Here is a 22,442-nt window from a genome sequence, read left to right as displayed (position 1 = left end):
ACACCCCAGCCAAATGAATTCACTGCGTTTGCCACGACATTCAACCCTAGCACTAAGTGAGCTAAACCTGTAGGAAAGGCATTTTGTGCTGTTCTTGTGAGCCAGCAAAGGCTTCCTAAAGATAAGGAAAGCCCCGTATCTCTCTTGAGGAAGACACCAAGGCTGTCACCATAGTGACATGATGAAGGAGAGAAAGTTAAAAGATACAGACTTTAGCTGGCTCACAGCATGATGCAGCTCCTTGTTCACCTATTAAGAACTTTGTTTCTTTCTCATGACCAATGGGCAGTGAATGTGTCTGTTAAGAAAATGTAAATATCTTGAAAAACTATAAAAGCAACACGTTGCTATAATAAATCTCTCTTGTACACCTTTCTGACTGAGTCTTGGTGCTTTGCGCCCTGTCGTGCTCTAGAGCGACATCACCCTATTAGAAAAAACCCATCTTTATTTACACTGAAGAGCACCCAGCAGGAGCCAGCCTCCCCCAGGCACACATGCATGCACTCAGAGCTGTCCCCTCCCTGCAGGCAGCAGCACAGCAGGTCCCTCAGTGCTCTATCCGGACCAGCATGACGGTGACGTTGTCGGCCGAGCCGCGCTGCACGGCCTTGCTGGCCAGCCGGTTACACGCGGCCTCGTAGCGAGCGTCGGCCTCCAGCCTCCCTTCTCTCATCTGGATATTCTTATCCTGTTGGGACAGAGCGATTTCACTGCTCCCAGCAAAGGTGGGATTGTATATTCCAAACACTGGCAAGCAAAACAGATGCACACAGCCTAGGGGATAACTAGAGGACACTCTGGCAGTCCATTTTGTGCCCTCTGCAGTGACAAACCCAGCCCCCCATGCCACCTTCTCCTCACCTCCAGGCAGGACACTATGAAGTTCACAGCTTCTTCTGGTGTAAAGACTTTAAAGAGGCCATCACACGCTATCAGAATGAACCTGGAAATCAAGTGGAGACAGATTCCAAGGCTGAATTTTTGGCTCCTCAACCACAACAATATCACTCCAATCTATTTTATGAGCATCCATGCTCGGATCGAAAGGGAAGATGCTGTAAAAGCTCATCTGAAAATCCCTTGGACCTACTGTTCATGGCAATTCAAAATACAGGACAAAGAGCCAGCCAACTAATGGAAGACCTTGATCAGGACATCCTGGCTGTGCTACAACACTGGCAAGATCATATATGATTCTGGTCAAATGCTCCATTGTTTCTCTAAGAACTGGTTCTTTCCTTTGAGTCCTTTTCATTCGTGTATTTTCCCTGTGAAGCAGCTAATGCAAGGGAGTAGAGAAAAAAAGCTGAATCCTTCACGTACATCACTTTACATTTCTACACTCCTGATGTATGTAGTAATTTAAATATGCAAATTCAAAAAGAAAAGCACATGGCAACTGTCATTGTGCAGAGCAGAAAACTCTGACAAAATATTGCCACAGGCTGCAGAAGGTTGAGGAGATACAAAGCCCAAGGCAAGGGCAGCACCCCCTTAGGATGGGGAGACAGCCTGCTGTGCACTCCCTGCCTGCACAGGGAATTGTATTAACCAGGAGCTCTAACCAGAGTCAGCAGGACAAGGAAAACTACAACAAACCTACAGAAGTGGTCAGTCTGCACATGCCTCTGAAGACATCATTTCAGTGCATGATACTCAAGAGTATCTTTAGAAATATTTCAGTGGATCACTTGATATGGAGCTCTAATCCCAGAAAAAGCAGCAGTACTGGGTTACACTCTCTCTCACCTCTGAGAGTCTGCAGGGCCACACTGACACAAAAGCTCACTGCAATTTGTCGTTGCCAATCATATCATGGAAAAGTATCTCAAATCTTCAAATATCACAGCTGAATGCAAAAGTATTTATTGGCACCACAGCTGCTAAAAACAACTCCTGGACAGAATGGAGACCCAAGAACTCAAGCCTCAACTACCTGCTTCAACACTGATTTGTGAGCTTAATCAGAGCAGAGAGGACACCTAAGGCTTGTGTATGCTATTGCTGTGAGGCTGGTTCCTCCAAGAGGAGCCTTCCCAGCATCTTGGCAGAGCAGCAATTATCCCACTGTTCTAACAAGGAACAGAAGCAGAGAGACAGAGGCAGTAAGAGCATCCTCTGATTCTGGGGGGGGATCAGTCTGAAGTGCCTTGGCTCTCACAGCAGAGCAAATAGGGTTCTGCAGTTTCTGCTGGGACAGACAGCCCCTGTGCAAGGACACACGTTACCTGTCATTGTGTGTGAGCTGGCAGCGTTTGATATCTGGCACAGAGATCACACCACAGCGCTTGTACTGGCCATCCCCAATGGAGCGGGAAACCTCCAGCACTCCCAGCACTCTGCCGTCCCTGCACGAGGAAAGAAAGCACTCAGAGCCCTCCCCACGTGTCTATTTCACTGCACTGCCTGATGGGGACATTGTGCACCCATCTGCTTGTACAAATAATGACCCATTTCCCCAGCAAGTTCAAATCTTCCCTTTAAAGTCTCCTTCCCATTCTGTATGTTTGTGTGAAGCTCGGGGAAACAAGTGAGGGGGAGGAGGAAATGAAGTCAGGAGACTTCAAGGCTGTTTTCTGTCACCTTGCCCTAACTCAAATCCTGCTTAGCCTTGCAAATGGGGCAGTAAAATTATATGTGAGCTGAACTCCTGGTGGCATAGTTTGAATAGAGATGATTTTTTGGCAAGATATCCAACAAACTGCTCTTCACTAGAAGCAGAGTGGCAGAGGCAAGAGGTCTGAGTCAGCAGCCCCTCCTGTGTCCTGTCTGAGGACACCAACCCCTACAGACTGGCCCAGCTGCAGGCAGTTCCCAGGAGTGAGAAACACAGCATGTTCAGCTCCTGATCACTTGGCCTTTAGTAACCACTGATTGCAGCAAGCAGTTTCTGTGAAACCTACATTACAACACCCCTTAGCAAACACCTCTGGGTTGTCAAGCTTTTCTACCTAACCAAGCTCCCTGGAGAAGCAGCTTCCCACACTTCACCCTTCCAACAACCAAGCATCTTCTCCCCAAAAAGGCTCTTCTGTGCTCTCTGAGAACACACAAAGCTCATTCATCTCCTAGTCCAAGCAGCCCCGCTTGAGATAAAAGCAAGAAGCAAGGCATGTCACAGAGGAGAGATCTGACACTCACACACTTTGTGGCTTATCTCTTGGGCCCAAAATACTGAAGTGCAAGCAGTGGGAGAGGCTCCCGGGCATTCAGGGACCAGTTCTGGAAGGAGCTAACAGACACTGGGTCATCTCTTTGCCATGTGCAAAGAGAGATCAGTGCTGAGTGCAAGTGGCAGCATGTGCTCCCCACAGATAAGGGGAACAAAGCGCTCCAGACACGGCAGCATAACAGAACTGAGCCCACCCCTCTCCACCCTGGGTGCATTTTGCTTCCACAGGCATGAAGATACTTCACCTGCACTGAATCCTCTCTTTGTAAAGATGCCACTAAATCAAGAAACAGCCTTCAAAGAAGAGAGAGAACCTAGCCACGGAAATAAGACTCAGCTGTTGTGTTTGGCACCCGCTCCCCAAACAGCCATGAACTCCTTTTTGCACAGGAACATTAAGATAATCACATTTTGGCTCCAGAAAACTCCCTCCTAATGCAGAGAGCCTCAGTGTATCTAGTAACCCCAGGGGAGCAACACCAATGGACACTGAGGGCTTTTTGCCCTCTCTCAAACCAAGCCCCCTCTCACAGGACAAGGAGAGGTCATGCTGCAAGGACATGAGTTCTGTTCAGCACCACAGAGTGCAGAAAGCAGTAACTTCCTCAACAATCCAATCCAGCTCCGTAGCTCCAAATCTGTAGGTCAAGCTTAAGCATGCCTGTGCTGATATCCCACTGCCAGGCTTTCCCATGGGTCCTGCCCTGGCCATCCTAAGGCTCTGGGAACCACCAACAACCCCAGTAACTGAATCCTTACAGGCCTCAAGCAGCAACAGATTCTCACAACCAGGATGCATACTGGGCTCAGGGAACTTCAAAACCTCAATGCTCAGGCCCCAAACCAGGCTAGGGTTTAGACTGGCCCCTCAGGCACTCACCTGACGTTTCCCCCAGCTTTCTGTATCCGCATCCGCTCCTCGTACTGGGTGGGGTTGTGCTCCTTGCTGAGGCTCAGGGCTGTGTGCTTCTGACCCTCCTCATTGTAACGACACAGAATCGCCTGTGCTGACAAAAGAGCACCATCAAACAACGACCCAGCTGCAGCAAAGCTTCTTGAGAGAGCCCAAACTGCAGGGAGTGGTGCTACAACAGGCCACGGACTGGTGGCCAGGGCTGTTTCTCAGGGCTCGTTCCTAGGCAGGAGGTGCTGCTCAGTGCTTTTATCAGTGATCTGGATGCAAGAGTGGAATGCAGCATTACCAAGTTTGCTGGTGATACCAAACTGGGAGTGCTGTGGACTCTCTGGAGGGATGAGAGGCCTTGCAGAGGGATCTGCACAGATGCCCCACGGGGCAATGCCAGTGGCACAGAATTGCTGAGTCCAAGTGCTGGGTTCTGCACCCAGGGTGCAGCAAGGCTGAGCACGAGGGTGAGCTGGGAGAGGAGAGGCTTGGGAGCAGCCTCTGGAAGGGTCTGGGGGTGCTGGGGGCAGCAGCTCAGCAGGACCCATGGCCAGGAGGACAGGTGGCATCTTGGGGACACCGACAGAGGAGAGGGCATGGCCTGGCTGTGCTCAGCTCTGGGCAGCCTCAGCCAGAGAGCTCCAGGGTCACAGATTGGGGGAAGGGGCTTGAGCGTGTCCAGAAGGTGAGACCCACACTGGGGCTGGGAGGTGTGACCTGGGAGGAGGCTGAGGGCTCTGGGTTTGTCTGCTTTGGAGAGAAGGAGGCTGAGGGACAGCCTCATCCCCCTCTGCAGCTTCCTGAGGAGGGGGCATGGAGAGGGAAGTGCTGATCTCATGGGAATGCTGCTCTCAAAGCAGGGCCAGGGGAGGTTCAGGCTGAACATTAGGAAGTGTTTCTTTATAGAGCATATAATCAAATCCTGCACCAGGCTTCCTGGAGAGAGGGTTGATGCCCCAGACTGTCAGTGTTTAAGAGGCATTTGAGCAGTGGTATAACTTTAGGGCAGCCCTGAAGTGGTCAAGCAGTTGGACCAGATGATTGTCATAGGTCCCTTCCAACTGAAATATTCAAAGATTCTCTTCTTGATACTGTGAGATATTTAGCACACCAAGAGAGAGCTTTCACACACTACTGTTTTACACTATGGGAGACAATACAGAAGTACTTTGTATCCACCCAAAACAAGATGCTTTGCAGGAACAATTGAGTAGCTCATGACAACTCAGACATCCCAAACAAACAAACAAAAACCCTACAAAGCTCTGGGCATGCCACCAGTGCTCTCCATTCTGCTTACCCGGCTGTCCCCAAGGTTGGCTATGTAGAGAATATTGTCAACAGCTAAGACACAAGTAGCTGTGGAGCCATCCTTCCATGCTGGCTTCCTGAGGGGAACAAAAATGAGATTACTAAAGGGGTAAAACAACACTTAAGAAGAAGTTACAGAGTGTTCTTGGGGACTCAAAGAGTGTCCAGCAATCAGGGTAGCACAAGCCCACAGCAGCTGCCTGCTAGCAGCTCAGGTTGGTGATAAACAGCAAACTGGAGAGGGACAGAGGAACTACACAGATTACAGATCTCTGAATGCACAGCCAATGCCCAGCTGGTGCAAATACTGCCAGCCACAGCTCCCACACCAACTCTTCCTCACACTCAGCTCCCATGTGTGAGCAGAACAGGCTCAGCCCTGATGGCTGTTCAAAACTACAGCATCATGAGCAAACAAACACCCCACACTCCTCCTTGGGAAGCTTCTTCTTTGGAGCAAAACACTACAGCAGAATTTCCTTCTTTTTTGCTTACATTTCCCTCCTTTTTCCACAGTACCCCTGCTCCTTCCCCCACCTCAGCCCTCACCACCCCACCTCATCAGCAGCACCACCACTCCTTCAGTTGCTCTCCTCCTGTTTCACTCCCTGTAGTTAAGCTTTTATCTCTGGAGCTGTAGGTAAAATGAGAAGCATTTCTTAGATTACAGCTGCCAGACTAGTCCTGTCCACGAAAAAGCATGGCTATGATGCCATTCTCCACTGAAACTAGCACTGAGAGACTAATTTCTAGACATATTTCACCCAGTTTTCCCTTACTCTGAAGGTGTGGCTGCATGAACATGATTCATTTCACCATCAATACAGCTACTGCTAACAATCCTTTGCCAAAAGTCATGTTTCTGACCAGAGGCTGGTTTGAGAAAGGCACTACTGTGACAGGCTCAAGAAAGCATCCTCCTTTTGCCTAGTCAAACTTGTTGCTCTGATTAGGCTTAAGAGACTGAGCCAGTTTGCAATTTACTTAGAACTGAAAATATTCAGGGAATCAAATGCATCAACAGTCTCCATATGTGAGGAAGGTGTCACTGTGAAATGAACAGTAAAAAACCCAAACCAAATGCGTGTAAAGGATTGGTAACAAAGTGACTGTGCTTGAAATGCAATCTGTATCTTCCCTAGCCCACACATTTGGTGTGTCAGTTCAGCAGAGACAGAGAAGGGTGCTTGGCACTCCACACCCAGCTGCAAGGCAGGCTGGCATTTACCCCACAGAGGGACATTCTTCATCAACGTCTGTTTTCTAAAGAGTTGAAGAAAGCAAGATTTAAATTTACACTGGGAGATGTAGGTCTTTCAACACAGGGCATTAAAAGCTACCTCAGGGATGTGTTCCAGCCTGACAAGCAGAGTTTTAAAGAAAGCTTAGTGGCCTTTACAGAGCCCCTCCTGCCACACACTGCTGCCATTAACAGACAGATCCCACCTCAGGCAGTACAGGACAAGTCCCTTCAGCAACATGGCAAGTCTTTAAAAAGAAATCAAACAATCCAGGATTGTCCCTGTTAAGGACAGAGGTGGTCCTTGGACCTGCTTTGCTTCCTTCCTTTGGAGAAACATTTTAGTGTAAGGGATCCTATAGACCACCTACCACAGAGTAAGAGTGGAACATGCCATGGTCTAGTTCTAGCAAGCACTCAGCTGGCAGAGGCATAGCCTGGCACAGTGGAGTTGTGTGGAGTTTTGCCAAAGCACAGGAATGACACGAGGAAGGTTTCCTCTGCCCTGCTCACAACTCAGACCTCAGAGATGCACATTAAGAAATACAAATGAACACAAAGATTTACACTTACTGGCTGGATGCCTGCTTTAGAAACTCCTCATCTGTATGTTTGAAGGTGTCCAAAAGGCATCTCTTCACAGTTTTTTCCACGCTGGCTACCTCACCTGTCAGACAGAAAACAGCAACTAAGCTCCAAGTAGAACATACCTGATCTATCCTAGTCTGTCCCTTTGCTCATCCAACATTCAGTCAGGCAGTGCATCTCTTGGACTCTGCAGAGCAGCTGGGGCACATCCTGGGCTTACCCTACCAGAAATCCATGCAGTAGTGTATGTGGAGAGTTTTTGACATAAAACCTCTCCACCACAGGAGTATTTTCACACTTGATGTGGCACTGCCAAAACTGGCAACAGCACATCCCACACTTGTTTAGTGAGTCAGAACTGGCTACTTGCACCCTTGTGCCAAAAAGGCTTCCAGCCCTCTTCCCCAGCAGACACAGCAGCCTTACAAGCCCTCTGGGTATAAGGGATGGGTTCTGTAGGATTACACCCCAACAGATCAGTTTCTCTACCCACTGCCAAGGCAGAAAAGGTGATGGCTGTCCTACAGCCCTTATTCTACTCCTCTCACCTTTAGGAAATTTCTTTATCAGGTTTTGGTGCAGATTCTGTGCTGCAAATTTGGAGGCTCGGACTCCGCCGTGGCCATCAAAGACAGCGAAGTACGAGACACGTGTGCTGTGAGGGAACAAAAGGCAGCAGGAGGAGGCTGAGAAAGGCCACAAGCCAGGAAATGGAAACAAGTACATCCCTCTCCATACCACCCTGCCCTGTGTCAGCCAGACCAGAAATCCCACACTCCAAGGCACAAAAGGTAGCAGGTCTCTGAGCTCATATATTCAGCATTTACATGGTTCACGTGTTCCAGCACTGAGCTGAGAACTTTCTTGTAATTTTTGCACTCCTCAAGAAACTGAAGGGCTAAAGGGTTTACAGACCTCAACTTGGCATAAAAGCAGATAAACATTTTACCTCAAGGACACTACAACTCTCCAGCATTACAGACATCAGTCTAGACAATCTTACAGTACCTTCCATGCCTAAGCTTGTTCCAACTGTGCTACAGACAAAAAGCTTGGATCTCTCAGAACACAATCCTCTTGGGACAGCACTAGTTCAGAAGCTAAATCCAGTATCAAGGTGATGTTCGAGAACATTCTTTTCATTTTACACACCCACTTACATTTGGGTAATACAGGATCAACAGCCAGAGTTATCAGGCTCTCATGGTCCTCCTAAAGTCAGTGACTGAATCCACTAAGCACCCCTCAAAGGGAGGTGTTTGTACACACCAGTCCGGTGAACTGCCTGCTGATGCTTCACCCCAGGTCTCCCATAACAAGCCCAAACCATGCACCACAAGACAAGTAGACAAGAGCATCAGCTGTTGAAAGCAGAAAGGATCATCCCATGGGCTTAGGTGAAGCAAGCTGGGGCTCCCTCAGCCCCAGGATGGCTGTTCTGGCAGCTGGGGCCCACTCACATTTGGGAGGGCAGAGGCCGGCACTCCTCGGTGATGTCGTTTAGGATAACGTGTGCATCCTGCATGTCTTCTCTCTCACCTTTTCTCTCTGCCACATAACCCTTCAGTCCAAGAATGCCCACTGATCCTAAAGGGGAACAAAGCAGACACACACATGCAAATCAAACTCCTCTGTCTCCTCAGCTCAGGCTAAAAACCAGGAAGTTCTCAGCTTTCAGAGCCCTGTCCTGGCAGTGCAGCCCTTGCCCTGCAACAAAACCTTTAGCATCTGCTGCTGACCAGGACATGTGCACTTTGTAACACGGGTTTTTATGTGCCCCCAAGGTCAGCAGCTCTAAAAGCAGCCTGCCCTCATTTTGGCAGGCAGCTGTAGTCAAGCAGGACTGCTGGGCATTGGACAGGACTCTTACCAAACAGGGGCAGGGGACAGGGTGGGCAGGGGAAGCATGTGGCACAGAACCTGCAGCTTAATAAAGCCCAGCTTTAAAGAGTGCACTAAGGACAGGAAATCCAGGTCTGATGTTCCCAGGACGTGTCCTTTCCTTTGTACCCCTGAACACATCTTACTCCCAAAGCTGCAACACAGCACACAGACACTGAAGCCAAAGGCCCTGTCTGTAACAAGCCTGTCTGTCCCCCTCTCTGGCATCCTTAGCAGCCAGCAGACATTTGTGGATGTGGCAAAAGAAAATGGTGTGGATCCAGCCTTACAGAAGGTCCACACCCAATCCCCCTCTTGGCAGCACAAGCACCTATTCTAACAGTGCTGAGGTGCCTGCTGCTCAGCTTCTGCTGCTTCAGCAGGGACAGAAAGAAGGCCCAGGTGAAGGAGACAGACAGAGCCAGGAGGCTCAAGGAGCTGCCACAGACCCCTGTTTGTTCTCTACAAGAGGCTAAAAAGGCAAGCAGACTGAAGAACCAAAGCTTAGCTTTGTACTGGACTTACTCAGCCCAACGCCAAAAGTACAAATTGAGTACATTTGTTTTCAAACTGTCTGAAAACCTTTACAAACTTTCTTTTCCACAAGTTCTTCCCTGCCATTCTTCTCTTCCTCCTCCTCCAAGGATTTTCTCTTCTGTCCTTTCTCTTGGCTCTCTGCTGATGAGACTTGCTCAGCACTGGAGGCTGAAAGAAAGCAAAGATGCAGGTGACTCAGGTGTTCCAGGACTGTTTTACTTGCACAAATTCAGCAGCCAGTCCTTTTATACCAAAGCACACTCAGGAGTGCAGGCTCACACACTCACACAGCATTAAGTGACCAGAGTTATTACTGAACAACCCAAGGCTTTATTCCTTAGCTACCAGGCTTTTTTGTTCTGTTTTGTTTTTAAGGTAATTGCTCAGGAAGTTAATGCTACAGGCTGGAACATTTCTACATTATTATTATTATTTTCCTCTCTGATCTCTGCCCACAACAATGCAAAGGAACTTATTTTATTACTCTGAAGGTGCATATTTTTTAGAAGGCTCAGAAAAAGGCTACAAATTAAAGCTAGCAAGCAAAAACCTGATGTCAGAACTCTGGCTTTGTCCTTCTGGAGATTCAGGCTCCTATGGGTAGAATGAATCATCTCAGCTCCTCCCAGGTGACAGCAAGCACATGGCTGCATGCAGAAAGCCTTGCCAGAGCAGCAGCCAGGGCAGTGGCTGCACCAGGGCACTTCCCCTACCCAAGCAGGGACCTTTCAGACAGAGAACCATGGTCCCCAGAAGACAGGAATGTACTTCTGGGAACAGGCCTGATTTTAAGATTCAGGATCCTGATTTAAACAATTGGGGCACAAATTGCCATGCAATGTGTCAGCCAATTCTGGACTGGAGAAATAAGCACCAGGTTAACTTGCTATGTGTCCAACACAACAGGCTGCACTGTGGGCTTTTCCCAGAGTGGGGTGGCTCAGCAGAGGCTGAGGAGGGACACAGCTCCTTACCTGGGTCACCACTGCTGGCTGGTGGGAGACCATCAAAGAGCAAAGAGCCTTCTTTTCCTGGAGCACAAGAAGAAGACAAAAACAATTAAATACCTTTGTTCCTTTCAGGGAATGCTGCTTTGCCTATGTCTCTCCTGAGGTGAAGAAATTTTGTTAGTTTTCCAAAGAGAGCCAAATTTCTACTTCATTACTAGTCGGGCAAATCCAGACTTTGCATTTGCTCCAGGGAACATTTTTACAGAATGTTTCATAGAATATATGTGGAACATCTATAACACCCTGGTCACAAAAAACCAAACAGGATGCAGCTGGTCTGCGTGCCAGCACTGATAACCCTAATGTCTTTATTCTGCCTAACAAAGAACAGGATTTACACACATTTCATTTGAAAGAGATGCTGATGCAGAAAACAGGGAAAACCAAACTAATGGTAGTTTGGTTTTCATGGTAGGAACAGAGCACCCATACCTGAGTCAGCACTGCTGGATGGTGGGAGATCATCGAACAGCAGAGGCCCTTTTGGGGCATCTTTCCCTGCAAGGCACCAGGGCAGAGTAAGGAACCAGGGCAGGCACTGCTGGGGAGAGCTGCTCTGAAAGGACTGTCCCCAAGCCAGCACACGTGTGGTAAACCAGGAGAGCCTTACTTCCATCTGTAATTTTAGCAGCTGCTACACAAGCTAAATAACCCTGCATGGAGCTGAGGTGAACTTTTGTCTTGAGAACAGGTTTTTGGGGCTTTTTTTTTGCTAGCAATCCACTAAGCTCAGCAGCACAGTGAGAGGCAAGGCTCCAACATGGTCTAAACCGCAGGGAGCAGCAGTTCACACAGAACATGCAAAAAACACGGTGTAAACTGCAGGGGGGCGAGTCCCGGGGGAAAACAAAACCACAAAACCCACCAAACCCGGCAGTTTCTCCAGCGATTTTTAACCCGTCCCCTCACCCTCCCCCTCACCCCTCAAGCTCCCCGTGGTGGCGGCCCGGCTGTGCGCGGAGCCACGCTGCCCACGGCCGAGCTGCAGCAGGCCCGCCGGGGCCCGCAGCCCCTCAGGAGAGCCCACGGGCCGCGGCCGGGCATGCCCGACGGACAGCGCGGGCCCGAGCGGGTCGCGGCCTCACCCGCGGCGGCGCCGGGCTCGGGCAGGTCCCCGAACAGATCCATGGCCGCCGCTCGCTCCCGCCCGCCCGCCGCCGGCCCAACCCGCACCCGCGGCGGGCCGGAAACGGGCCTGCGCCCCGGCGGCAGCGGAAGCACCGCGCCGGTCCCGCCCACAACGACACGTGACCGCCTCCTCCACCAATCGCAGGCGCGGTCGCGCTGTCAGTCAGCACCGTCGCCCCGCCCCTTACTCCGCCGTGTTGAGCAGGCCCGCGAGGGGGCGCCCCTCAGTGGCGGTGGGTGCTGCCCGCCCTCAGTGCCGCTCCCGCCCCGTCCCGTCCCTGCCGCCACCCCCCCCGCGCCGAAGAGGACGCTCAGCGCACGGGAATTGCGTTAAATGCGACATTTATTTCAGAACCGAACAAGCCTCACGTGCGCACGGACGGCCAGGACCCGCAGTACTGCCCCCCTGGCACACGGCAGGGAGCGCCGGCGGGAACCGGAGAGCGGGGAGTGCGGCCTCCCTCCTCCTCTGGCCCCGGCCCGCCCGCCGATGCCCGCCTGCCTTCCGTGCCACCCGCTGCCCTGTGCAGTTTCCCTTCCGATTGGGCTTTCGTCGTGCTTGAAGCTCCGGTGTGCATTCCTTGCCGAGGGGATGGGGCCAGGGCCGTGCCGAGGAGCGGTCAGAGCGCCGCTGTGAGATGGCAGGCGGCCCGCGTGCCGCATCCAGCGGGCAGCTCTGTTTGCCTCGGCTCCCACCTCCAGCCGAGCCGTCTGCTCTGCAGGTTTGCTGGCCTCAGGCACGGTTCGGCTCTGGCTGGAGGGTGCCCTTCAGCTGGCTGCGTCTTGTCTATGGCACAGACAGCACCACACAGCCCTGGCCGGTGAACCTGTGTCTGGTCCCTGACAGACACTGGTCCCATCTCTGCCAGAAGCTGCCTCCATTCTGGAGGAGCCTCCCCTCAGGTACTCCCTGTATCTCCACTCTGAGCCCCTTGCAGTGACATTTGGGATGGTACTAACTAGTTCTTGCTCAGAGCACGGGAGCCAGGGTGTTGCAGCCTGGGCCCCTGCATTGCCCCAGCTCAGCCTCTCTGTACCTCCAGGCTGCCACCTCTTCATACAGAAAGGGGACAAGCCGGCCTTCAGGTCTGAAAGGATCACAGAGGGGAAAATAGCCCAGTTTGCTGGGGATGTTGTCCTGGGCAGGGGAGCTGGGCTGAGAGGAGCAGCCCCACTGCAGATTTGGGCTGTAGTAATTGGGTAAGATGCCCAAGGAACTGTGGCAAGGCCAGGCAGAACCAGCATGTGCTCAAGAAGAATCCCCAGACTCTTTCTGCCACCTGAAACCCAAGCTAAAGGGTGCCTGATATGCAGCAAGGGGGCCAGTGCAAGCCTCTACTCCTCTGCCACGTCCCTGCCTATCCGTGCCCCCCACAACACGAGTATAACGAGAAGACAGCACCACGTCCCACACACACACACACACACACACACTCAAACACACACACCCCACAGACAGTGCAGGGAGATGTGGCAGAGCCAAGGCGCAGCCGTGCTGGACAGGAGACAGCAGAGCTGGGGGGGTGCCTGGGAGATGCACGGAGGAAGATGCTCAGCTTCCAGCACGGAGCTGTGCCAGATGCTGCTGGCCACTTGGGAAGCCCTGAACAAAAACATCTAGTCATGAGTGAGAGATGGGAGAAGAGAGAGAGCTGCTGCTGGAGGAGGTGGGAAGCAGTGATGGCTGGAGGAAGAAGGTCTTTTCAGCAAAACACCTCCGATGCTGGAAGCCCCCAGATTAACATGCTGATGGAGGCAAGGTGGGGGTAGGTGGGTGCTCGCTTCTGCAGCAGAGGAAGAGTGAGAAAACACCAGCTATAACAGAAAAAAATAAGCCCCATCCCCATCCTGACACCCTTTGATCTGCTTTGAGTTCATCATCCTGCTGGGAGAAGAAGGGGTGTGCAAGCCCTTTTGGGAAAGGGCAAGAAGAATCCTGTAGGGTGGGATAGTCATTCCTAGTCATGGCTCCTGGGGAATTTTCCCATTCCATCTGAACCTCCACACTCCCTGCAGGGTTGGGATCCTTGGCATCCTGCCCTAAGAGTGGGAAATCCCTTTGGATGAGACACCTGGAGGTCCCAATCTGGGATAGGGGAGGTGGCCCAAGTGCTTTTTGTTGGAAAGGGTGGCCCAGCATGGGGTGACAGTCAGAGCCATACCCAGCGCTCTCCTTTTCCCTCCAGTAGGACCAAGCTCCAAAGTGCAGTGACCCACCTGCAGGGACACGGGTGCCCTGGCCAGCTGAGACTCTGGGCTCCTCCCTTCCAGAGGTAGATGGGACAGGTAGGAATTGCCTTCTTTGGGAAGACATGGTGGGCTGTCTGGCCACTGCTCAGGGGAAAAGTAGTTTAAGCTGTAGGGGAAGGCAAAGCAAATAGTTGGGGTAGGGCATGGAGTGAGGGTGAGAGCTGCACTGCTGCCAGGCACAAGCCAGGGGTGTCCTGGGAAGGCATCTCTGTAAGCCAGGCCCAGCACCAAGGCTCTCCCCTGCCTGGGGGAGGCATTGGCTGGGGCCCAGGACTCAACCTAGGGGATTTTTGTGATGTAAATAGAAATAAATACTTTATAAATATAATCTTAAAGTACTGACACCTGATCTTACTCTGCTGTCTCTTGCAGAAACACCGGTAAATTAGGGAAACCCCACATCTAAAGTACCACTTTCCCTTCGCCTGAGGGCAATTCCTCCTGCTCTCCCAGCTCTGAGCTTTACTGCATTCCCATCTCTCTAGATCAAAGACAAGCTTTAAGCCAAAACCACCCTTCTCACTCCCTCCCCTCTGATAGGGACCTTTTTTGGAGCGTTAGATGGTGTGATATGAAGGTCACCCATGGAGGGACAGGCAGAAGATGGCACGTGCACAAGGAATCCTGCCCAGGCGGGTCCAGGCTTTTGCAGCTACAAACAGAAGTGAGTTTCCCCTGTGAAGCTGTGAATCTAAACAGATCCTTCCATGGAGCAGAGAGCTGGGGCAGCAGATGGTGTGAAAGATCAGATATTAACATGGGGAGTCTTCAGACAGAATCAGCTATCTTGATCCTGTTGGCAGACGGATGAGGTGGAGGGTGTTTTTCAGGTTAGATTCTCATCTGGGCTGTTCTCCTTCTGGACAGCTTGGATCTGATTTGGAAAACAAGGGACAAAAGGTGTTAAAAAATTTGGACAAGGAGAGGTGTGGACTCCCAGGTTCAGTGTCCAGGCTGATACTTGAATCCAGAGAGCTGGAGGGATATAGAACTAAAGTCTCTTTAGCCAGAGCACACAGATTTCTGTGCATTTATTCCTATTCCCCTAGTCCTGCCACTTGAGGTGATCTCAAGAAGTCCATGGGATGGTCTTGTTGAGGAATGAAAACATTTAGTGCAGGTAGCTTGGTGTGGCAGCTGCGATTTGAGCTGCAGGGGTGGCAGCCTGAGGCCAGAGCCTGTGAACTGCCGATCGTTTGCATAACAAAGGGCACAGGGAGACTGCCCTTAGACTAAGAGGGTCTAAAAGCCCAGGGTTCCCTTTGTTCAGGGTGCTTTCTCAGAGGCACCCAGCTCCAGCTGTTATTTTGTTATTGCACCATGTTTAAATTATTTAAAGGATCGAGATGTCTGAGACTCTGCTGTGGGAAACCTGTGACTGAGCCAGTTAGGAAACCTTGTGTGTGAGTGTAGGAAGTCAAGCAAGGCCCCTTTCAGCTCACTAGGACCACCTGCTGGGAAGGGGCCTCAGTCCCAGCTCAGGTGGTGCACGTGTGACTTCCAGAGTGACTCCAGGATGGTGAGACAGGGAAGTTTCCTTAACAGACTCAAAACCTCCGTGGGATGGTCTCAAGAACAGTGACAGGCCAGAGGGTCTGCCACCAGGCATGGATGCTGCTTTGAGCTCAGCACAACCACATCTCTGTACCACCTGGAATCTGGCCCTAGACTGAAGCATTTAAATGTGGATGAGCTGAATTCAAAATTAATATGGTCCAAGTTCTGCCAGCTGAAAGCCTGTCCAGGCACAGCTCTGCACAGGAGATGCTCCTCACACCCAGCTGGGGTTGTAGCAGGAAAGCACTGAGAGCCTGCAGCCCCCCCAGCAATGGCTTCTGTGCATCCCCCTTCCCCCAGCTGCCCCTGGTACCTTATGGATCCAGCCAGGAGAGGGTTGAAAGCGTAGAGCCAGTCGTGCATGTCTTTGTCACTGCTCGCCTGCAGCAGGATGCCCCGGTGCTCCGTGCACACCGCAAATGTGTTCGGGGTCTGCGGGGGGAGAAGAGCCAGAGCTTAGTGCTTCACTCAGTGGGGTGAGCAGAGTGGGGCTGGCTCCCAGTGCCCTACCTTGAGCATGGCCTGCTGGTCCTCACTGTACTCCACCTGGGCCTTGGAGAGGTTGAGTATGGCTCTCTCGACCGCATCCTTGTCCGAGTTGTAGATGTAGACATACGGACGCCGGACCACCACGAAACGTTTCACCCATCCATTGGTGTGAGGCTCCAGGAAGTGCAGGTAGCCCTTTTTGGAGACGATGGGACTGCAGAAGGGATCAAGGGAAGGGGTGGGATACAGACCATGAGGAGGTGGCAGTGGTGGGGCATGGGCCCCCTGGCCATAGGTGCTCCCCCTTGCTGGCTGCCCCGGTTGCTCCTACCTGACTCGAATCTCCTGGATGTCAGGCACCAGCAACCGCTGGGGCTCCTTCTCCTCCTCAGGCCGGCAGGCTGGGGACTTCTTCTGCTCTCCTTCTACCACAGGCTCCAGATCGGGGCTCTCTGCCCTGGAGGAAACTTGGGGGGGTCTGGGGAAGGAGAAGAGGATGGAATGTAGGAAGAGTGATGGCTAGGGAACACCCATAGACGAGGACCGTGTCCCAGTGATACAGCTGCTCGGCTTGGGATATGTCACCAGAACCTCCCAGCCAGCTTCTTACCTGACCTCCATGGCATTGTAACATCCTTCCACCAGTGATGGGCAGGTCGAGGAGGGGGTGAGAGTGGTGACCCCAAGAGCTGGCATGGAAGGGTCTCTCATCAAGGTCACGGACATTTCAGACAGCTGTGGAGTAAAAGAGGTGTGAACTAGAGTTTCTGCACAAAGCCAGGCGCATGCAAAGGACCAGGCTCCTGCTCATACAAGGGAGAGGCAAGACCCCTGGCTGGCAGAGACCTCTCCTGACATAGTCCTGAGAGCCACCAGTTCTGGGGAAAACCAAAGCAAGCAGAGGGAGCAGACCCCCCAGAGGAGGCATGACTTGTGCCATAATGCCCATCTGGCCCCCACCCAGCCATTCCCTGGCAGCCACACATCCCTCCCTGGCCCCACCAGCCCAGGGGCAGAGCAGTACCTTGCTCTCGCTGGCGCTGATGCAGACGTGGCTGTGGCTGTACTCCCTGTTGAAGGTGTGCGTGAGCAGGCGCAAGCACTGCAGAGAGAGGAGGAGGACAGTGGGGCACAAGGAACATTCCATCTCCCACTCTTCTTGGGCTTCCTCCCGCCACAACCCCCAGCCACCCTGTGGAAGCCACTTCCTGGCTTCATGCCAGCAGGCTGGATTTGCTGCAGGATGTTACCTTCACAGCCAGCTCCTTCTGCCTCTCGCTGGGGGTCTCGGGGGGAGAGGTGCGGCTTTCAGGTGCTCCATCAGCAGAGAGTGGGGAGGAGATGCAGGAGGTGCTTCGAGACTCCGAATCCTCACTGGAGCAGGGGGACAGCGTCTCCATGCCCAGGCGCTGGGTCGTCTCCAGCTTCTCGCGCAGTAACAGGTAGTGTCTTGTCTTCTCCACCTGGGCACAGACACCCAGGTTCACAGGTGGCCCTTTCCCCCATACCCAGGCCCTCTTAACCCCATTTACTCATTAGCTTTGGATCTGCTGGCACCTGGCAAGCAGCAATGCACAGGAGTACTGGCACTGCAGCCCCATTCCAGCCTCCTCCCACAACCAAGATTTCAGCCCTTTTCTAGCCCAGACTCTCACTTCTTGCAGAAGGCTGAGTTTCTCCAGCTCCCACTGATGGTCAAGGATGAGGCTGTCACTGCGGGGCCGCCAGCCAGCCAGGTTCTCCTCTCCCCGCACGTAGGCTACAGAGGTGTCCAGCACACGCCGGCGCCTTCTCTGCATACCTGTGGGCACAGACACACAGCTGGGGGGACAGACACACAGCTCCTAACCCAAAGGCTTGGCTGTGCCTCCCTGCCCCAGCTGAACACCTGGGCAGAGGCGTGGCACCCACCTGGGCTGCCGGCATCAGCCACGCGGCACAGGCTGAGCTCGTAGACTCCTGTCACACGGTTGCTGTGAGCAAAGAGAGGTGAGGCATTACTGGCTTTGTCCCATCCCCACACCCCAATTTTTTTAGCCAGGCTGCTGGAATGCCCTAGAAGAGCTCCAGTTCCTAGGTGATGGCTCTCCTGTCCTCAACAGGAGCATCCTGGTACCTCTCAGAAGCCCGCAGGCTGCCGCTGCCAAAAAGATTGCGGATGGAGCGTGAGGCAGGAAGTTTGGCATCCCGGGAGTAGAAAACCATGCAGAAGTCTTTGGTGATGACAGCAGGCTGAGTGCAGTTCTCCATCTGCAGTAGGGCAGAGGGGGGCATCAGGGGTGCTGCAGGGTGGCAGCCCAGCAGGTCTCTCCCTCCCCTGTGCCCAGCAGGTTCCAGTCCCAGGGTCCCACATGGGCCCCACACATCAAGTCAAACCCTACACCCCATAAGCACTGGCTAAGAAAGGGCTCACGCTGGCTGCACCCCAACAGCAGGGGAAACACCAGACTTTGTTGGCGTATAGTGACCCCAAGCAAGGTCCTTGCCTCGATGTAAGCTGACAGGGTGATGTAGATCTTCTCCCGGTAAGGGGTGACACGGTTGAGCAGCAGCGAGTTGTGCATGGAGCTATCCCACGCCGCCTCAAACTGGTAGAAGGTCCTGCCAAAAAAACCCAGCAGGTCCAGTAAAACAACCTCCCTGGAACCCTTGGCAGGCAAGCAAAGAGATGTCATTGTCCCCCCCACAGCGCTGCAGCAGGCCTGCAAGGACACACAGACATGCATGCGCAGTGGGGACAGATGGGGACAGCCACTCCAGAGGACACAGGCTCAAGGCAAAGGGCACAAGGCATGGTGGGAAGGGGACACGGCACCCTTGAAATGGCCAATGGACTGGGGTTCTGGGGAGGCAGGACCGCGGGAGGAGTGGGGGCTCAGATGGGGAGCAGGCAAGGCAGAGCAGGCTAGGAAGGCAAAGGAGGGCGAAGGAGGGTTCATGCCCCACCCCTGTGTTCAGAGCAGGGGTTGCCACCCCCAGTGAACCTGGGCCAGTCCCCACCATCCAGCCTGGGCCACAGCACCTCCCAGTCCCTGCCAGGAGCGGCTATTGCCATTTGGGTGATGATGGCCAGAAGGGAAAGGAGGGAGGATGCTTAGCACTGGGGGTGTGCTGCCAGCCCACCTCTGGGAGAACAGCCCCCCCACCAGCCAGGTCCCCTTCCCCAGGGCTGCCTCCATCTGCCAGCCCTGGGCCCCAGTGAGAAGCTGAGGATTATGATTTGGTGGCCAGCCCCTGTCAGGCTGTCTCCCCTGGCTCTTGCTCTCCCCTCATTGCCAGCCCCATTCCCACTCTGCTGCCTCAGGCCCCTTTGCTGTGTTTTCCATGGCTCCCAGGCTGGGAAAAGGAGCAGAGGACACCTGGTCCCACTCGCCCATGCCTACAGGATCCCGGAGAGGATGGCACAGCTCACCCAGATCAAGAGTGGCATCTGCCCTCCTTGGGTTGAGCAACTGAGGGTGAGGAAGCTGGAGGTGGCTCCGGTGAGAGAGCATGGGGGATGCCCATTTCACCCCCTGCACCACTCCCGGGCTCCCTCCCAGGTCAGCCTTGGCTTTATGGTACACCCACTCCCCAAAACCGCCCAGAGCTGCTGCGGCCCTGGCTCCTGCCTGAGCATCCTCAGGAAGCTGTGGTTCAGCCATATCTCAATGAGAACACTTCAGCACGTCCCTGAAGCAGCATCCAGGTAGCTGAGGAGCAATTTTAACAAGAGCCAGGGCAGCCAGTGGGAGTAGGGAGAGGTTCTCAACTGCAATTTCCCCCATGTTGGAAGAAGAGGCAGAGTGACACTTTCAAAAGTTGTATAAAACACATAACCCCACCGGTGTGAGACACAGCCAAGGCAAAGGATTGCTTTGCAGACACAGGTTGCTTAAAAAAAGAGTGCTCCCCAAGGAGGAGGAGGAGAAGAGGAGCCTCAGGGCAGGGGAGAAAGAGCAAAAAGCAAAGGGAGGAGGCAAAGGGGAAGAAGAGAAAAGCAGGAGGGACCAGACCGAGCAGGTGCGCGTGAAATACCTAGTGTCATTTCCCAGCGAAATGCTATAAGTGGAAGGTGACCCAAGGACAAACACACACATGTACACACACAGAAAAACGACAGGTCAGAAGAGCCCCTCTTGAAGGGACTCGCACATAATAGCACCGCTGGCCATTGGAGCTCCAGCCTGGCTGAACCCAACGTGGGAACCAAAAGGAACTCAGCAAGGGCAGACAGAGGCTTGCCAGCCTGGGTGAAAATCCTCTGCCTCCCACTTTACTCATGGTCCAGCAGCTGGTAAGGAAGCACTTATGTTCCCTATGCCCTTAACTCTGCCCTTGTGCCATCCCAGGGCAAGGAGCTCCCACCCAGCGCAGTCCCCTGGGACAGTGCCAGCTGGGGGGATGAGATTTCCCACTGCCACTCACACAGCAGGTGACTTCTTGGCCCATCCCCTGGTCCACAAGGAAGGCATCACTGTGCTGAGAGACCACAGGCAGTGGCAGTGTGAACCTACCTCTCTTGTGGTAGGGGAGCTGGATCAATGCTGTACCCACTTTCCTGCACCCTGGGAGGGGACAGAATGCTGCTGCAGGGACAGCTCTGCCCTCAGACATCTCTGAGCATGACCAGCTTTGAGTTGCTGTAGGGAGGACAACCTTCAGGCACAAAGGTATGTGCCAGGACTCGGGACACTCCATCCCTTGTCTCCCAGGCACGTGCCCCTCTTCTTCTGCCACAGGCCACAGTGGTGGCCCCCTTGCCTGAGGCCTCCCCAGTGCTCCCATCCAGAGGCTGGTGGCACACACACAAATCTGGCACCTCTCATGCATATGCCAGGCTCACCCAGTGGTCCCAGCTGGAGCCTGCAGTCCCCAAACAGCCCCTTTACACAGGGGTACAACAGTCTGTGCCACATGTGCACCCTCTGTCACACCTGCATACAGATGACACACGCTGCCCGAATGCCGCACCTACACACACAGGACATCTGTGCACAGGGTGGGCAGCTGCTGCCACACCAACTGCAGTGCTGCCAACTGCAGTGCTGCCAACTGCAGTGCTGCCAGCGTTACCAGGTGCCCAGGAGAGGGCAGGACAAGCCCCAAAACTTCCACTGTCCTCACCAGCCCTGCAGCTACTCCAAGCAGTACCAGGGGCTGAGCTGGGGCTGGGGCGGGACGCAATGGAGGGTCCGGCACACTCAGTGCCAGATGCCAGAAAAGATGGGAGAGTAGCAAAGTCGAAAAGCAAGAAAAAAACCCAAATCAGGCAATGGAGACGCAGGCGTGCGAGGGGGAGCGGCAGCCAGCCAGAGCGTGGCCCACACGAACAGCAAAAGGGGTCGAGTGAGCAAGAGGTGGCAGCGCAGTGGGGAGGAGGAATGGGGCATGTGAAGGGATGAGGGGCCGGATGTCCAGTGCTGCCTCTGGCGGGAGTGAGCGTGCCGAGGCAAGGGGGTAGAAAGAAAGAAAGGAGAGAAGAAGGAAGGGTGGAAAAAAAACCAATGGAAACAAATAATACCTAGGCATATCCGAATCAAGAAACTGCCTGCGAAAACACAAAACAATCACATGGTTAGTGTGGGCTCAGATGGGCAGTAGCAGCTGAGGGAAGCGAGGGGGGACACCAGGCAGTGCCCCCCGCGCCTCCGCCCTGGGCGCTCGATGCGGGGATGGATGGTGCTGAGGACAGAGCTGAACCACTCTCCCAGCCTCTTCCTGAGGGGCTCCGGGGCGCCGGGGAGGCTGCAGAGGGGAAGCCAGGGCTGCTCCAGGCAATGGAGGCTGCGTGGCACAAGGCAGCAAAGCGGGGAGCGCAAGCGGCTGGGAGGAGGGTGAAGTAGGCGCTGGCTCTGCTCTCTGCCTTCCTTCTGCCTGTCCTCACAGCTGCAGGGTGAAGCATGCATGTCTGCATGTGGAGTGGAAGTGGGGGGCATTGCAGCTAGCGCCCTGCAGGCTGCTGGCCACCCCCTCCTCCCCCTGCCTCACCGTGGGCAGGCTCCATGGAATAGAAATGGGACAGATATGACATGTGCACTGGTCTATGCCCCCAAATGGGCCCCAAGTCTCGACATTTCTCTCCACACCCCAAGTATACCCCCAGCCCGAGCCGTGTCCCCTTGTCCTGCAGGACTCACGGGGCAGAAGGCAGAGCAGGAGGCACATCCCTCCTGCCAGGCTACCTTAGGCAAGCTGAAGATCCCATATGGCTCCATCTGGGACCAGACAATCCAACAGATCAGGAGCTGATGAAAACCTGCGCAGCCCCAAAAGCCTGCAGGTGCCACAGCCACTCAGCTCCCAGCAAAAAAAAACCACCACTGCTCCACTGGGCTGGGCTCTCCTTGTCTGACCATCCCCATCTGGCCTCCTTCTGTACCCCCAAGGCTG

At 53.6% G+C, this 22,442-nt stretch overlaps 2 protein-coding genes across 3 annotated transcripts in view; both read right to left on the bottom strand.

Moving 5' to 3' along the window:
- Positions 1-430: 430 nt before the first annotated feature.
- On the bottom strand, positions 431-11,874 carry ILKAP (ILK associated serine/threonine phosphatase). Of its 2 annotated transcripts, XM_030227297.2 has the most exons (12): positions 11,732-11,874; positions 11,079-11,144; positions 10,611-10,667; positions 9,682-9,804; positions 8,679-8,805; positions 7,767-7,873; positions 7,204-7,297; positions 5,380-5,467; positions 4,056-4,177; positions 2,232-2,351; positions 865-946; positions 431-691 (listed from the first exon to the last, which is right to left on the bottom strand). In XM_030227297.2, exons 1-12 carry the CDS (start codon positions 11,772-11,774, stop codon positions 551-553), a joined length of 1,170 nt encoding a protein of 389 aa, XP_030083157.1. In that variant the 5' UTR covers positions 11,775-11,874; the 3' UTR covers positions 431-550. The 2 variants fall into 2 exon arrangements, with proteins under 2 accessions (XP_030083157.1, XP_030083158.1); XM_030227298.2 differs by lacking the exon at positions 11,079-11,144 and having other exon boundaries at positions 11,732-11,829.
- Positions 11,875-12,171: 297 nt separating this feature from the next.
- Positions 12,172-22,442, bottom strand: part of KIF1A (kinesin family member 1A) — a 36,308-nt gene continuing 26,037 nt past the window's right edge. Inside the window, 11 exon segments of the mRNA XM_050977946.1 lie at positions 12,172-14,898; positions 15,895-16,013; positions 16,092-16,284; positions 16,402-16,548; positions 16,681-16,805; positions 17,095-17,172; positions 17,321-17,533; positions 17,726-17,871; positions 17,982-18,043; positions 18,187-18,320; positions 18,557-18,671. Coding sequence (XP_050833903.1) covers positions 14,856-14,898; positions 15,895-16,013; positions 16,092-16,284; positions 16,402-16,548; positions 16,681-16,805; positions 17,095-17,172; positions 17,321-17,533; positions 17,726-17,871; positions 17,982-18,043; positions 18,187-18,320; positions 18,557-18,671 — 1,375 coding nt within the window. The 3' untranslated portion in view covers positions 12,172-14,855.

The sequence above is a fragment of the Serinus canaria genome, chromosome 9, assembly GCF_022539315.1.
Source record: "Serinus canaria isolate serCan28SL12 chromosome 9, serCan2020, whole genome shotgun sequence".
Taxonomy (NCBI): Eukaryota; Metazoa; Chordata; class Aves; order Passeriformes; family Fringillidae; genus Serinus; species Serinus canaria.
This window is presented reverse-complemented; position numbering and strand designations above follow the sequence as displayed.

What these genes read in the sequence shown, in the direction of transcription:
- ILKAP (XM_030227297.2), bottom strand. Translation starts at nt 11,774, where the DNA reads ATGGATCTGTTCGGGGACCTGCCCGAGCCCGGCGCCGCCGCGG. An exon ending in CTAAAGCAGGCATCCAGCCA is followed by an intron (nt 5,468 to 7,203) that starts GTAAGTGTAAAT and finishes TGTTCCCCTCAG; the next exon opens with GAAGCCAGCATGGAAGGATG. An exon ending in TCATAGTGTCCTGCCTGGAG is followed by an intron (nt 692 to 864) that starts GTGAGGAGAAGG and finishes CTGTCCCAACAG; the next exon opens with GATAAGAATATCCAGATGAG.